This window comes from Gouania willdenowi, chromosome 3 (genome assembly GCF_900634775.1).
Source record: "Gouania willdenowi chromosome 3, fGouWil2.1, whole genome shotgun sequence".
Lineage (NCBI taxonomy): Eukaryota > Metazoa > Chordata > Actinopteri > Blenniiformes > Gobiesocidae > Gouania > Gouania willdenowi.
In genome coordinates, this window is record NC_041046.1 from 21,191,930 (window position 1) to 21,208,006 (window position 16,077).

General features: G+C 38.9%; 1 protein-coding gene across 1 annotated transcript in view; it reads right to left on the bottom strand.

Moving 5' to 3' along the window:
- greb1 (growth regulating estrogen receptor binding 1) overlaps window positions 1-15,575 on the bottom strand; it is a 28,036-nt gene extending 12,461 nt beyond the window's left edge. The window contains exons 1-9 of the mRNA XM_028437153.1: window positions 15,507-15,575; window positions 7,925-8,085; window positions 7,203-7,307; window positions 6,728-6,904; window positions 6,416-6,598; window positions 5,454-5,564; window positions 5,208-5,309; window positions 2,419-2,580; window positions 2,121-2,243 (exon numbers count right to left, since the gene is read on the bottom strand). Of these exons, the coding sequence (XP_028292954.1) occupies window positions 2,121-2,243; window positions 2,419-2,580; window positions 5,208-5,309; window positions 5,454-5,564; window positions 6,416-6,598; window positions 6,728-6,904; window positions 7,203-7,307; window positions 7,925-8,078 (1,117 nt within the window). The 5' untranslated portion in view covers window positions 8,079-8,085; window positions 15,507-15,575. The remainder of the gene's footprint in view (window positions 1-2,120; window positions 2,244-2,418; window positions 2,581-5,207; window positions 5,310-5,453; window positions 5,565-6,415; window positions 6,599-6,727; window positions 6,905-7,202; window positions 7,308-7,924; window positions 8,086-15,506) is intronic.
- Window positions 15,576-16,077: the final 502 nt, after the last annotated feature.

The window sequence follows — 16,077 nt, forward strand, 5'->3', positions numbered from 1 at the left end:
TTAGCATGCCCACCAAATATTTAGCACTCTGGGGAGCGCGGGAGTGTCGCAAATCATGACAATAAATACATGCACAAAGACACCCAGGGGTTAATCAGAAATTAGAGGGCATAGTGAAGAGTGTTTCCACATCCTCTGGAGCAACCTAAGCAACGGTTTAGTGCTGTATGTATTAAAATGATGTCAGAACATGTCTGGAAACATGTCTGCTGTGGATATGCAGACAGACTAGCAAGGCAAATGATGCAGTCGAGATGAAGAGGACTGATAAAATATGACGTGTAATTGCAGGTTGCTTGTAATCTCTTAGATCAGAAATTATTTCATTTTTTATGTACTCCGTCTTGTTTTATTGGAGGTGTGGGAGAAAATGTGAAGATATTGTTCATACGCGGAGTTTGCGGCGGGGTTGGGGGGATTTAACATTAATTCGACAAAATAACATTCTTAATATAATGTACATAATATACACATGTGTCAAGTGCCAAAAACACAGTGACTCGGGAATTATAAAACTGACAATATCAAATTCAAAGGTTTACAAAATAAAAGCCAGTAAAAACGTTTTAAAGGACCAGCAGCCTATGATATTTGACCCTCTTGCTTCCCGTAGCAGCTCAGAGCTTTGTTTGTTTACAACATGGTGGACACCGCGGGTGGTCTGTAGACCCATAAGTCGGTTGTTTGTAGCGATGCATCGAGAAAAGCAGTGGTTGGAACAAAGAACGAGCAAACCCTGCGCTCAGTGTGCGCTTGTCTGGATATAAAGCGTTGGATTGAGCGGTTGTTGTGATAATCTACTCGCCCTCCTCCCCGCAACAACATTGGCTTCCACCGGCCACGGGAACACAGACAATCAGCAAAGGTGGAGTAACGTTGTTAGAGACTTTAAATGCCATAAACTACATTGTTGGACTTTAAAATGCTTTTAATCCATATGAATCCTTTTCTCCTATCTGACCTGTTGTTTAACTTAGTGATTTACAACTGCCAGCAAGTCTGTCCCTCAACTTCAAAATAAAAATGCTAATTATCTTTAGATAATCATTGGTCACAATTCTTACCACAAACCAGGAAATATTATTGTTTAGGGCTGCAGTAAACCATTATTTTGGCAATCAATTTCTTAATCAATTAATTATGTAAGAGAAATTGCACATTTTGCAGTCTTTTTTGGCTGTAATAATGGCCACGTTAACATGGGAGCTTTAATTCCTTTTTAAAGCCGAATTAGGTGGCTGGTTTATTCCAATTTTAATTCCGAATTAGATAATTCTTCTTTCTTGTAAACACTTAGTTACCCTTTAAGTTAATTCCGGTTGTTCTGTGCATGCGCGATTTACTGCGATGATGACATAATCCAGGATGGCCGCCCAGACTCCAACTGAGACTATTTAATAAGAATTTTAGAATACATGGATATCATGAAAAGAGTGGATGAATGGAAGCATTAGCATGCAAACTTTCACATGGACACACACAAACTTATTAAACACACACGGACCTCGGTAAACGTGGTAAATGGAACAGGCTTCACCAAGCGGTGGTAAATTCTGCCCCGTACTGCATCCATAGGCTGTAAACCTCAATTCGGGAATTACTATTTCCATGTAAACATGAAGCAGAACACTTTAATTCCGAATTATTTAATTAAGAATAACTAATTCCAAATTTAAAAAAAACACAATGTAATTGTGGCCAATGTGCAATGCTTGTAGCTATGAGTGTCATTCCAAAATAGTTTAATAACAAATATAGCTTCCTTTAAATATTTAGCAGAATAATAGTACATTATTTTCAAGTAATCATTGCTATCATTTTCTAAGCAACAGTTCAACAGTGAAAATAAGGGCAGTGATGCTTCAAAAAATATAATAATTTGCATCAACTCATTTTCTTAATCGATTTATTGTTGAATCATTTCATGCCTGTTATAGTTGACTCTTGCTTGCAATTTGTGCCCTCAATGTTTGTTTCCTTTTTATTCTTTATAAGAGCGATAAACTACACCTGTATATTCTGTTGTAGTCCCTGTGTAACTGTTCGATTTAAACAGATTAACAAAAAAAAAAAAAAAAGACAATGTTACAATACATTAGTCAAATATTAAGTTTTCCAACCTTTAAAAATGACAGGTTGCAATCTACAGGTCTGTAGGAGCAGATCAGGCACTGATACAGTCAGCTGTGGAGGTGGAAGAGATGTGGAGGACCCCTGTGATGAATTCGGCACAACTCCAGTCTCTGATTTTGAAAATTAAAAGAAACACGGAAATGTTTTTACAACTTACAAGACACCCCTAGACTGCAAAACAACACAGTATCTCTCCATCAAAGAAGCTAAAACAGACAATCTCCTACAAACACATTTACAACTTTGCTTGATTTCGAATCAGTGACAAATTTAACGCGTGTGTACCTGATCTGACTCCGTTAGTGATGACAGAGGACACTGGTAAAAATGATGAAATCGATGAAGATGAAGGCGTCTTTATCGTGCTCTCAGGCTGATTGGTGGCTGACGATTCAGGTGACCAGCCTTTGTGTCTCTTTTTAGGAGGTGCAGCATTAGAATGAGGCCCTGCAGGGAACAAATAGATATATTATTAGACTTTTTTTTAGACAGCACTACATTTTCCAAAACCCTTAAAATAATAACCCTAAAATAAAATTATATCATACACAAATTCCTTTGCGTTTACTGAAGAACAAACATAATAGGTATTCAAATATAACCATAAAGTGAAAGTTTCTAAAGTTAAAAAGTTGTTGTTGTTTTTTTTTTTATTATTATTGTTTCACAGAGAGAGGAGCAGATTAACCAGTGAGTGCTGTTTAGGAGGGTGTTGATAAAGTGACTAGACTAGTGTCGTATTTTAGTCAAGCATTAATCTGCCTCTTCCTCTGAAGTTGCTGTTGAAATGGGTAAATCACATGAAAGGCCCCGTTGTTAAAAGGGCCATGTTTAAAAAAAAGAAGAACACAGACAGGAAGGAAACCTTTTATTCAGACAGAAAAGGACGAGACAGTGAGGGAATTTTACAACCTTGGTTTATGGAGGTGACAGGTTGAGGAAGAGGGAGGGAGACAGACATGGGGGAGTAGCGGGAAGCAAAGCTTTAGTGCCCCCAGTGTGGGCAAAACAAAGACGACATACAATGCATTCTTGTATAGCAGGGGTGTTATAACACACACTCACACACACTGTGTTGGCTGCTGGTGGCAGGAGCTTGTCCTTTCAAAGGTGTGAAAGAATAAAACATGGGAGGGGCTTCATGAGAACAGACACGGCAGTCAGTTTACTCTGCAACGCCGTTTTGGTGCTTGAAAACTGAACTTTTAAAAAATGGACTGCATAGTGAAAGTTTTTGAAAACTCTTCGTCTACGTGTAAACAGGGAACCAACACTTTCTGTCACGGGCAGCACTGTTCATGTGCATCACTCTTTGAAATTTAACTGAACTTCTCCAACAAAGTGTTGATTTACTTCATCATTACTTGGTTCAGCAGAGACGTATTTCATGCCAGCACCATATTCTGACCACAATCACAGTGCTGCACTCGTACTTAGAGCTTTAAATATTTGCCCGAACCCGGGGTCCGGCTTAATTTCTATCTTTTTAACACAGACACTGGTTGGATTGGACGCTGCGCGGTAAATGAACGGTCAGGTGATGTGTTTCGATTAGCGGGAGAAATATGCACAAATGGATGCTGATGGGCTTAATGGAGGCTGGAATGACAGGGTTGACTCATTCTTGTCAGGCTAGGTCCGATTAAAGCTCTACTCTTACTAGTGTTTGGGGGAAGTGCCTCTATGCATGTGCTTATTTTGGTTCATTGTGAAATCACACTACCATCTATTGATCTGGCATGTATATATCATTTTGGGTGTTTCCCAGGGTCTGATGTAAATGGAGATCGTTTTAAAAAATGTTGCTGTGTGAATGTGGAACTTCTTGGAAACAAAAAGGGAAAAAGAAGCAAAACGTTGTGTAAACAGGGCCTAACCTAGACAAGAATCAGATGGAAAAGCTGTAGTGTAAAGTCTTAAAAAAACACATACAACTTATATCTGCCTCTTAATGGCATCCTATTGTTGTAATTAGGTATGTCAGAATTTATAACTGCAGTAGTTCTCACTTGGAAGAACTGTAAAAGGAGCAGTATTATGAAAAGAAATCCTTAATAATGGTTTTTCTACAGTCATATACATTCCTTTTAGCCTCATTCAGAGGGCTAAGGTTGAAAAAGTTCTGTTTCCGCCCTCCTTGCTAGTCCACATTTTGTAAAAATGGGCGAGTTGGATTTTTCTTGCGTTGTGATGTCATAACGCGGAAACTCTTCCTCTTGACAATCCTAGCTCCTCCTACCTTATAAGAATGTGAGCTCCTCCCTCCCAAACTATCTCACAGGTAAAACAAACATGGCAAAGAAAGGTTGATATCACAGTTAATATCTTTATGTTCAGTAGATAATCCAGTATACAGATAAGTGGGGATGAGTGGGGAGTGGTGGCCAAGTGGTTAAGGAAGAGTGCTTGTAATCGCAGGGTCACTGGTTTGAATCTCACCCGCAACATCACTGTGGGATGTTGAGCAAGTCCCTTAGCAACCAACTGCCACACTGTGGCTGCCCACTGCTCCTATGTGTATAACATATATGTATATATATATTTAATTTATTCATTTAAACCAAAGAGCGCTAACAATCAGTTTCATTTTTAGTTGGCATAATTCCACCTTGTATCACCTTTATGGAATGATCTGACGTGTTTCTGACCCAATGTGACACAGCGGTCAGACAAAACCGTGGACTATCGTCTTAAATTGACTATTCCTGTGGGTCAGAATAGGTAAGGAGGAGCTAGTAGTATTGCTGCGGTGATAAACGCCCACTCATCCTTATGCATGCAGGCCCAAAAAACAGCCTGTTTTAGGAGCGCTATGAAAGTGACTTTTCAGAACTCCAGAAAACAGGTGAGTTTGGGAAAACAAACCTCAAATACTATGTTGTTGGGGTTCTTAGAACAAAAGGAGAAGGGTGAAAAATAGCATAATACTGGACCTTTAATATCTAAAACACTGTAAAAGCTGTAAGCAGTGCAATAATTGCTGGAAACATGTCATACAATCTCTTAAGATTTTCAACTCACACTGATGAAAATCCCATCTATGCATATAAACAAAATGAAACATGTCTGTGTACCTGAGGGTCTGCCTGGTCCTGACTGGGAAGGAGGTTGAGCTACAGAACTAGCAGCATGGCTGCCATTTGTCAGAGTGGGTGGGATGTCAGATAGTTGTAGTCCTGGAACAGTCAGGGATACAGAAAAACTTTCAAACACATATTTCTTTCTTTTCCTATTTGTAAAAGCTACATATTTATTAAAAACAGATTTAACTAATCCTGTACTAACACTTTTCAAATCAAATGAGTATTGTGATCTGCTACCGTTGTTGCCCTGTGGGTTTGGAGGGAGAGTCGACGTCAGGTTTGGTTGCAATTCGTTTGATGACAAGTGGTTTTCTGAGAGACTGGAGGCCGTCTGCCTCATCCTGCCGTCTGAAAAACAATTCAGGGGATAGACAAATATTTGACTTACAGATCAAATTTGTGTGTGGGTTAACACTTAACGTATTGTTTGACTAAATATTAGAAACAGAGTTAAACCTTAAACCAAAGAAGCTAAAAAATTATCTAGTATTTCTAGTATTTTCTTATTTTTTATGTTTGCATGGACCAAAACACGTAACCAAATGATTACACACTTGGACTATCTGCATTGTCAGCATAGATTAAATTAAATTAATCCAAATTTTTCAGTTACAATTAAATGTTTAATTACCCATGTTAAATTACAATTCAATTACAATTACAGTGACCAGCTTTTTTTCCAATTACAATTGAATCACAATATTTTTTTTATTCTCAAAGTAAATTACAATTATGTTCTCAATTACTAAAGTTAAATTACAATTGCGTTCTCAATTACCAAAGTTAAATTACAATTAATCACAATTACTGAGCCTGAAATAAATAATGAAAGTTAATCTTCCTCTTGTGTTAGCGTCTGTTATGATAATGGGTCCTAAATTTTAAATGATAGTTTTAATAGAATTTTCATGGCAATGACAATTATAAAGTCAATTATTTAAACTAAATTACAATCTAATTACAATTGCGACAGCAACAGATTAAAAAAAAAAAATACAATTACAATTATATTTACGCCATAATTGTATTTCATTATTAATTACAAGGTTACAAATATAACTGATCCCAATCCTGCTGACACCACATATTCATCTTTTGAAAACAGGAAATACAGACATCCACTAAACACCGAGAAACAGTGTTTTTTTTTTTTATAACTTTAATGACTTCAGAATTCCATTGATGACTAGCAGTCCTACCATTTCCACGCCAGTAGATGGGAGCCCCTCTCACCAGCACACCCTGGTTGTTTCGGCACAGGTGGTACTTCAAGTGCTTCTGCTTTTTGGGCTGAGTGCTGAGCTTCAGGTTAATGTGGTTGGAAAATTCTGTGAAGTAGCGGAAACCTTTTTCTCCACAACCCAAACAGTTTCCTGAAAATCCTGGAGGGAGAAAACCCTGACATGTCAGTGATAACCACATACACTTCAGAAGATAACTGTTCATCCATATGCAAACTAACTAGATTATCTGAATAATTAAAATAACAAACATCAGTCATTTGTCTATACCTAACAGTGCATTGTGTCCCCGTTCATCAGGCAGGAAGCGTCGGTCTACGGCACAAACCAGCAGGTTGTCAGGGATGGAGGATGATTTTATTCCAACAAGGGAAAAGCCCGGCGGCAAATCCAGTGGATCAGAGGCAAGAGAGGACAAACGCAGGTCTTTTCCTGCCTGACAAAAGCCTGCATGAAACAAATTTTCAACAAAGATGGTGAAAAGAAATTGAAGGACACAGGGCCCTAACAGAACAGAAACACGCAAACCCCATCCATATCGAAAAGTCACCAAAATACACCAAAATACATTTTGTACCATACTGGGAAATCATGTTTTATACAGTTCCAAATGCAATGGTCTTAAACAGGCTATAAAAAAACCCCAAAATAAATACAATTAAACTACAGTTTAAACAAATCATAGAAACATTGTGTTATATTGTATGTGGACTGTATATATCTGCATTCAAATTAAAATACACACCATCTGTGGTGCAGCATCCCTCAGGTGGGGGTTTCATCTGGTAAGGTATGGGGGGACTGTTAGATTCAGAACTCTTCTCTTCTTCTTCATCATTCTCTGTGCGACCTGTAGGAAATACACCCACGCACGCACACGCACACTTGTATTTTTCTCGGGATTTAGCACCTGTGACCCACACAGCAGAACTTAAAGCTGATATGCAGAGTTTCTGAGAGGACGTCTCGATGTCTCGCCCTCAACAGCTCCACTTTCTCCCCCTGCAATCTACCAGAAGCCACGCCTCTACTTTTTTACATGCGCATCGCAGAACATAATAAGGTTGCATCAGGTCGCATTGATAAAGGACTATGGGTCAGGTAAGAGCCAAAATCATATTTATCTGTTTGCTGTTGTGACGCGCGGCACAGTTCAGTATTCACTTTGATTGACAGTTTCAAAAACAGGAAGTCAAAGCCTATTGGCTGGGCGCACTCATTTGTATAGGAGTCTATAGGATGAAGGAGGGACTTATATATATTAATGTATATGAATGACCACCAGCACTAGACCATAGTAAAAGACTAGTTAGCTATTTTTTCGCATTTCAAAAGAATCATACACAAACATAGATTTCTCCGAAACTCCGGATATCAGCTTTAATAATACGTTTGTCTGAAATCACAATGCTCAGCTTCAAACATACAAATCACTCATTGAACCCACCATGTGTCCATCCCACCCACCATTAGGAGCCAAAGGCTGGTCTGTCTCCAGGTAAAGCTGAGAGAAGACTGGACGAGGCACGACTGTATTCGATCGTAGAGATGCCTCAATGGAGTTATGGAGGACCTCCTCGAACCGTGTGGTGCGCAGCTGGCCTGCATAAGAGTTCCCCATTGGAGTCCTGCAAGAAAGTCCTTATTCTTCAGTTGGTCTTTAGTCAACTTCAGCCTTACATTGCATTGCAGCTTCTGAAAAAGATCAGATGTTACCACCTAGCCTTTAGCCCACGTCGTCATTATGTGTGTAGAATTTGATCTTGATTTAATAAATGTGTTTTTCCTTGATTTGTCTGTGACTTTTGGATAAACGTTCATCTCATTAACCAGAATGAAATCAGACAGAAACTGGACAGAAACTGGACAGATGGACCTCATAAGTCTGAAAGTTGTCAGAAGCCATCAGATTTAGAATGAGAATCCATTCAAGGTGATAGTCCACTGTTTTCTCCAACCGCTGCGTCGCATTGTGTCACAAAGACGTCTGATCTCAAAGGCGAAACAAGGAATAGTTCCTGGTGTGTGACGTCACGAGATGGGGAAAATCTAACTTGCCCCTTTGGAGCTGACTTTTTACAAAATGTGGAATAACAAGGGGCGGAAACAGAACTTTTTCAACTTTGGCCCTCTGAATGAGGCTAAAGGGATGTATATCACTGTAGCAAAACCATTATAAAGTGATGTTTTTCATAATACGGGCCCTTTTATCATTATACCTCCTCTTTAAAATAACCCAATAGTACAATAACTGAATTAAGGTAATCCTGCAGATTGTGAGTTAACATGAAAATAATTTACGAGTTATAGCTCAATTTGAAGTTGCACACAGACATCTAAACATTTAAAAACACATATCAAGCCTTAACTCAATGAGTTGTTAAAGGTGCAGTCCGCAACTCTCAGATCCCTCTCTCGCCGTCCCTCCCCGCTGCTCTCTTGCCCTGCCTCCAAACTTCCTAAAGTCCCCCGCTAACGTTAGTCAGACAACAACATCACGGTAATATAACATGCACTGTTAAAAGCATATTACTGCAGTGCTTCTCTCTCTCAATGTGCACACACCTCAGCAGCAGCAGCAACAACACAGTGTCACTTACAGCAGCCCACGCGGAGGCTGCTGCGCGAGTTGCAGACTGCACCTTTAAGAGCTGGATGGCCTTCGTGGACGCTTTGGAATGCACAGATAATGGTTAGTGGAGATGGTAGCAAGTAAAAATGATTCTCTTGATTTCTTGGTACGAAATCCTCTTTCATAGTACATCTTCAGATTGTTGCCCAAAATTTAAAATAGCCTGATGATCACATTTAGTTGAACATTCAACAGGTTAAAGTGAAAAGGTGGCAGTGCCAGCGATTATTGAAAGTGTCACCTTAAACCTTAGGTAGACCTATACCCCTCACCAGTTGCCAGAGATTCCCAGCAACCCCATTAAATGTCTCCTTTTCTCTCTCTTTGTATAACAGCAGTGGTGCGGATAGTCCTCAAGCATTTATTTAGATGTCAATATAACAGAAAACCACACACATCTGGTCCACTGACCACAACAATATCATTCATCATGTTGACTGGCTCCCTTCACCCAAACCCTAGTTGTAACAGCAGTGATGTTGAGGGGAAAAAAGTCAACAACAAGAACAAATGGCAAATGTAAAAAACAGAGTGTGTAGTGGAACACAATATCCACACTTGATGATCAACAGGCACGAAATGTCTGAGACACTTTGAATCACGCAGAAGCACACAGTTCCACACACACGCACACACACGCACGCACGCACGCACGCACGCACGCACACACACACACACACACACACACACACACACACACACACACACACACAGAGAGAGAGAGACAGTGGCATGCATCCAGACAGCATAATATAACATCAGCTGCACTGACAGTGTCAGGGCAACCTGACCTGGACGCTACTCCCTCACTCAGTTTTTCCTACTTTCTCTCCTGTATTTCTGTCTCTGCTCCACTTGTCTCATTTACTTCTAAAATAATGTTAAATGTTTTTTAAGGACTGGGTCACAGTAAATCTTAACTTATGAAAGACGAAGAAGACGTATGCAGTAAACCGGGCCAGGAAGCAGGGAAATAACACAGTGGGATTATAAATGCCAAACTAATCCCCTTTCTCTAAACCTGCTACTTCCCATATGCTATTACTCACACACACACACACACACACACACACACACACACACACACACACACACACACACACACACACACACACACACACACACACACACACACACACACACACACACGCACACAGACACATGCGCACACACAAGCACACACAGCCACACAAAAGAAGCCATACATGACTGACTGACAACCCTGGTAGCATTAGGGTTCTTGACCAGTCAGCAACCTGCAGGTCAGGCTTAATGTGACAAGTCCATCAGATTTCAGACTTAAAGCTCACTCGCTCAGTGTGTTGTCTTCACTATAGTTTGATTTCAACCAAGACAGTCAAAGACAAGACTGGCATCCATACTTTAAGTTGGGCAAATCTTTGTGTCTCTTGTGTTACACTCCTTTACAATAGCAAAAAAAAAACAAAAATACATCCATCCATCCATTTTCTGACCCGCTTGTTCCAGTTTTTAAGGGTCGCGGGGGTCACACTGGGCGTTAGGCAAGGGTACACCCCGGACAGGGCGCCAATCCATCGGAGGGCAACACAGACAGACAACTACTCACACACACATTCAGTCCCAATTTAGAGACTTCAATCAACCTAACAGTCATGGTTTTTTAAATTATGTGTGTGGGAAAAACTTATAGTTTTGTGTCTTTCATTTTGTATCTTTCAAATCCTAGTTGTCTCAATTAGCTGGAAAAACATGTCAGACTCAATATTCCCAGTATAAAATAAAAAAATACATAGACGCTATGATCTATTAGACTAAAGTTTTAGTTAATTGCCTAATCAAAAAGGCTTCATTCATTCTTAAGTCTTGAAGCACAAATCAAAAAGAAAAGAAAAAAACATCAGAAACCACTTAAGGAAATCAAACTGACAAGAGATTCTGATAATCTATCAAGAAAAGATGCAGGAAACGCCTTTTAAAAGATGACATTTCACATTCGTTCTTAAAGGACTGTGTTTAACACGCAAACACAACCTACAAGAGCATTCAGAGAGCGCAAACCTCAGCCAAGCACCAGATATCATCAATCTTTGCCAGATTTTCACAATTATCTGGCTCAACGCTGTAGTTGCTATATTATTGCTGAAATGTGTTTCTTTTTTAGTTTTACTTTCTCTCCTGCACATTCCCTCCATCTGATAACTGGGAACTCGTGCTGGAAACATAGAAACAGTCCCTTTCTCTTGGATACACACAACGGATACTTTTGTGCTTTCATATGTAAAGAAGCGGGAGGTTTAATGGCTTGCATCACCTTGCTGAGAAAGTAATAGGGTAAAAAAACAAAAAAAGCCCTGTCATAACATGGCTTTAGCAAAGAGGAAGTAATCACACCTCGTACCAAAGGGCAGATTGAACTTTTTAAAGCCACTGAAAGAGGAGACAGAGGGAAAAAGAGGTTCCAAAGCATCATTACAAAATCCCCAGACTGATGAATTTGTCTCTTTTTGGGCAGCTACGGAGAAGAAAACTTTCATTTTCATGATTCATATTGTACAGACTTTTGGCAGTATTTAGGATGTTGGACAGAAATTGATTGTGTGTTTCGACCAAATGTGTCAATCAGTGTTTCAAACTCACAATGGGTCTTTGTGTAGGGATTTTGTATTGTTCAGTCTATATGTATACTTGTCAATCTGCAACAAATGCGTCACACAAAACAAAAAAGGCCAACAACATACAAAGGCAGATGTGTGATAAAAATGTAACCTAAAACCCAACTAAAAACAGATTTTTAAGAAGGCAACTTTGCCAATCGTCCTTCCTCACTACCCCCTCTTCCTTTTCATCTCCTTGACATGGAAGTGGGAGACCCTTTCATCCCCCACCTCTTCCTTCCCCGCCTCTTTCTCTTCTGTCTCTCTTTCACCCTGGGGAGAGGGACACTATTGTGGTGTTTTACAACACCTCGGACCCCCTTCACACAACCACCCTCAAACACACCACCTCACACAAACCTGTAGTGTAGCTTCATCACCAAAGTTTTATTTTCTTCCAATTATTCGAACCACTCTGGGGACCTGAGTTTTTATCTTCACTCGCTGAAATGTATAAACCCATTTTCAGGCATACCACCCAAGAACACTTGCTACGTCTTTGTCTAATGAATGCAAACTCATCTATAATCTCTTTTTTGAGGGGATGAGCGTTTTTGCTTGATGGATGTCTCATGACCGGAGGGTCAAAGGTCGGTCTAGATAACAATGATTAAGTAAGACTTTGATGTGGCCTATGCTTCTGATACACACACACACACACACACACACACACTCTCTCTCTCTCCCTCTCCTATGAGCTCTTGCTCAGTGGACACAAAAGGCCTGTCCTGCAGGGTCAAAGGTCATCCCGGGAGAGGTTAGATAAGAAGCCCAGGCTTTTTCTCTGCAACAAGGCCCACATACCAATCCCAAACACCCATGCTCATCCCTTCTACTCTTTACACACACACTCACAGCTGAAGGTGTGATTTTACGTGTATTATTGGTCGTGTGCGAGAGAAAGAGACGGATTAGATCGACAGTGCCAGCAGTCTCTCCATGGACTCAACATCAACAGAGGGAGAACAAGAAAAACATCCAGCTTCGTAGATGCAGACCTGCAGCTACACACACACACACACACACATGCTTTCTGGTGGGTGCGCCAATGACCAGTGACCCGCAGCAAATGCTCTCATTCACTGTTTGCTCAACACACACTGGATCGATAGCCGGCTGGGCCAACTGGTGAGACACGCCTCCAGTGAGCCATTCAGATGCACATCCCAACCAAACACTCATCCACCCACAGCACATGCTCTACCCCGTTGAAGAGAAAAATCCTTGCCAAACCCCTCATCCAGTCGCTCCCTGTAGTTTTTTTTTTTTTTTTTACCTCTGTGCATGCCTAACACACCAAAACAAAATCCTTTTGAGCAAGTATTGATGTCACAGACACACACATCCTGTGTCCGTCTCTGTACTGTACACATGAGAGAGAATGTTCAGCTTCTGTTCTGGCGGTGCTATCTCACTGCATGTCCTTGAGTAGTTTTTGTTTCTTCTGTTCTCTCTATCTGCACAAATCCAGGGAACTTTGTGTTGTCTAGGTGCACACACTCTGACAGGAGTCTCTCTTTTAGATATAAACTGTTGATTTAAGCTCCCTAACCTAAGTGATAGCCATGGATGATGTAAAAAAAAAAAAAAAAGAAAAGAAAAAACAAGTCAAATATGTCTCAACAACAACAACAACAGACTCTCTGTCATCCCTTTACTTGAAACATGGACAGATACGATAAAACGTCTAAACCGATGAAGAAAATGGGTCGATGCCAATTATCTGAGTCAATTTATTGTTAAGTTAGTGTTGCCAAAGCTACTGGGGCTCATTTTCACTCTTTGGCACACAGCTGCCCTTATTTGCACTCTTGAACTGTTGCCATGGTTACTAAAAGAATAATGGAGCAGTCAGATTAGCCTGGCGAAAGTAGTGACAAAAGTTTACCGAAAAGAAAAAGAGTGAGACTGTTTAACGTGTGTTCATTGTCATGGAGCTTTAGCTTTTCATAGCAGCACCTCAACATTATCAGAATCAGAAAAAAATGTATTTATCAATGAGGGGTCACTAGAAAGGCAAAGAGCGGCATATTTAAAACAGCAATAATACGCACACAAAACAAGGAGCAAGACTACACAAAGGAGGTAGGACAAGGTGCAAATGAATTATAAGGTGCAACAATGGCTATGAATCTGCCAAATGCTTATGTATAAGATATTGTATATACTGTACATATGTAGAAATATTTGTTTAAGGTCTGTGACAGGCTAGCTACTAGAAACTCTGAGTGGTGAAAATGAGTACAGTAATATCAACGTTTCTCTGCAAAACACATTCAATCTAAATCAAGGCAAGAGATATTTCTGTAATTATGTGTCAAAAACAGGACCTATCGGAGCCGAAAAAAATACCTTCTCAAACAACACATTGTATTGATTTCTATACAGTTAAAATGATATAGAATAATGTTTGTTTTAATTTGATTCATATTGATCATGTAAATGGCATCTTAAAACAGTTTAAAATAAAATAACACTTTATTTCAGTTTTTTTTTTAAAGCTATAGGGAGCCACTGCAAAAGAGTCAAAGAGCCACATGAGGCTCCAGAGCCGCAGGTTGCAGACCCCTGTTTTAAGGAACCTATATTTGCTATTTAATTAGTTTGTGATTGGACACGCCCCTAACAGATACTGACGTTAAAACACTGTAGCTACAAGCGTTGCACTTTATCACAGCCAAAAATGTCAAATTTAAGTTGTTGTGTTAATAACATTAAGTTGTTGTGTAATTTACAAGTTAAATTATATTATTTTTTTCTATTTTTCTTATTGTTGAACAAATGGTTTTACCTAAATTTTGCACTGTGGTTGTGTTTATTTCGGCAATGTTGATTATTAAGCATTTATTTAAAAGGTAATATGAAATTATTTTGTTAGATTCTTGAATGTTTATTTGTTTTTTTTCATTAAAAAGGACTCAAGAGGATTTCTGTGTCATGTAAATCTGTTAGTTATGGAATAATAGCAAGAAGCATACAGACTGCAAAAACTGATTAATCAATTAATTTCATTTATTTTATTCATTTATTTTTATTATTAATATATAGATAATTTATTACTAAAATAATCATTGACTGAAGCTACTTGAAGGAATTGAATGTGATTTGGGAAAATAAGTTAAGAGAAGGTTTAGACAAACTACTTTAAATTCATTTATTTTTTTTAATTTTTTATTTTAAAAAAGCAAACGAAAGCAGTAAAACCTTTAAGGAAAATACAAGTTTTCCTGCTGATTTGTTTTCTTTCTTTCTTTTACAACAACTGATGATATATTTTAAGATGTTTTTTTTTTTTTTTTTTTTAATATAAGTTGATATTGTTGAGTTTGACATTTAGTAAAGGACTTAAGCTTACATATTCAGATATTTTAAACACAAAGGTGTGAAATTGGAGAATTTCAAAGTGTGGCTGTAGCCATGAAAACCAACACATAAAGTGCGTCACAAAGTGATATAAGACATTTTTGTGTTAATACATTACACAGAGAGCCGATATCAACGCGTAATAAGCATATACCGTATATTTTAAAAAAAAAATAAATAAAAAAAAAAACTTTAAAGAAGGTTTATTTGGGGTGTAATAATAACCTGCTTCTATAGATTAAGCTACACACTAAACATAACCACGCAACACTTTTAACAGTGTTAATTACAAATAAAATGTACATGTAACTGTCCAATACGTCAGGAAAGCTCAAAAGAGTTACATTTTAAGTCTGCAAATTGATAAAAAAAATAAATGTAACAGTGTGAGAGAGAAAAAAGCCCAACAAAGACTCACCAACGGGCGAACAGAGCCGTGTGTTGAGTAGAAGCAGCGCTGAGTCCTAGTGTGCTGTCACCATGTCTCAGATCATCACCTCTGATCCTCAGACCCTCCCCCTCCTTCCTCCCTACAATGGTACAGTCCGCCCAGGGGCCACATCACTGATCATTACCATAGACCATCACAGTCATCAGTCAAAGACTCTAGAAATCTTATTATGACATTTTAGATAAGCAGCTTTGGGAGAATTTTCTCAATTTCCAGGATATGTTTTAGCATTTGAATGTTAATATATTGATGGTTTAAAAAGGGGCAATTCATATTAATAAACAGACAAGCTGTAAATGAGCCAGAGTCAGACAAAAGAGGCTAGTTTTCATCTGGTGTCCCTGCCAGCCACATTATAAAAGGCAACCTAGAATGTAAAAGGTATTAAATACAGAGAACATACAACATGACAAATAATAATAATTACTGATAAAACTCTCAGATGTCCCACACATGTTAGAACAGGAACACAGTTCAAAGAAAAATAGTTAGTCCATACTTGACACAAGAGAAACGATGTACAAAAAAATAAATAAAA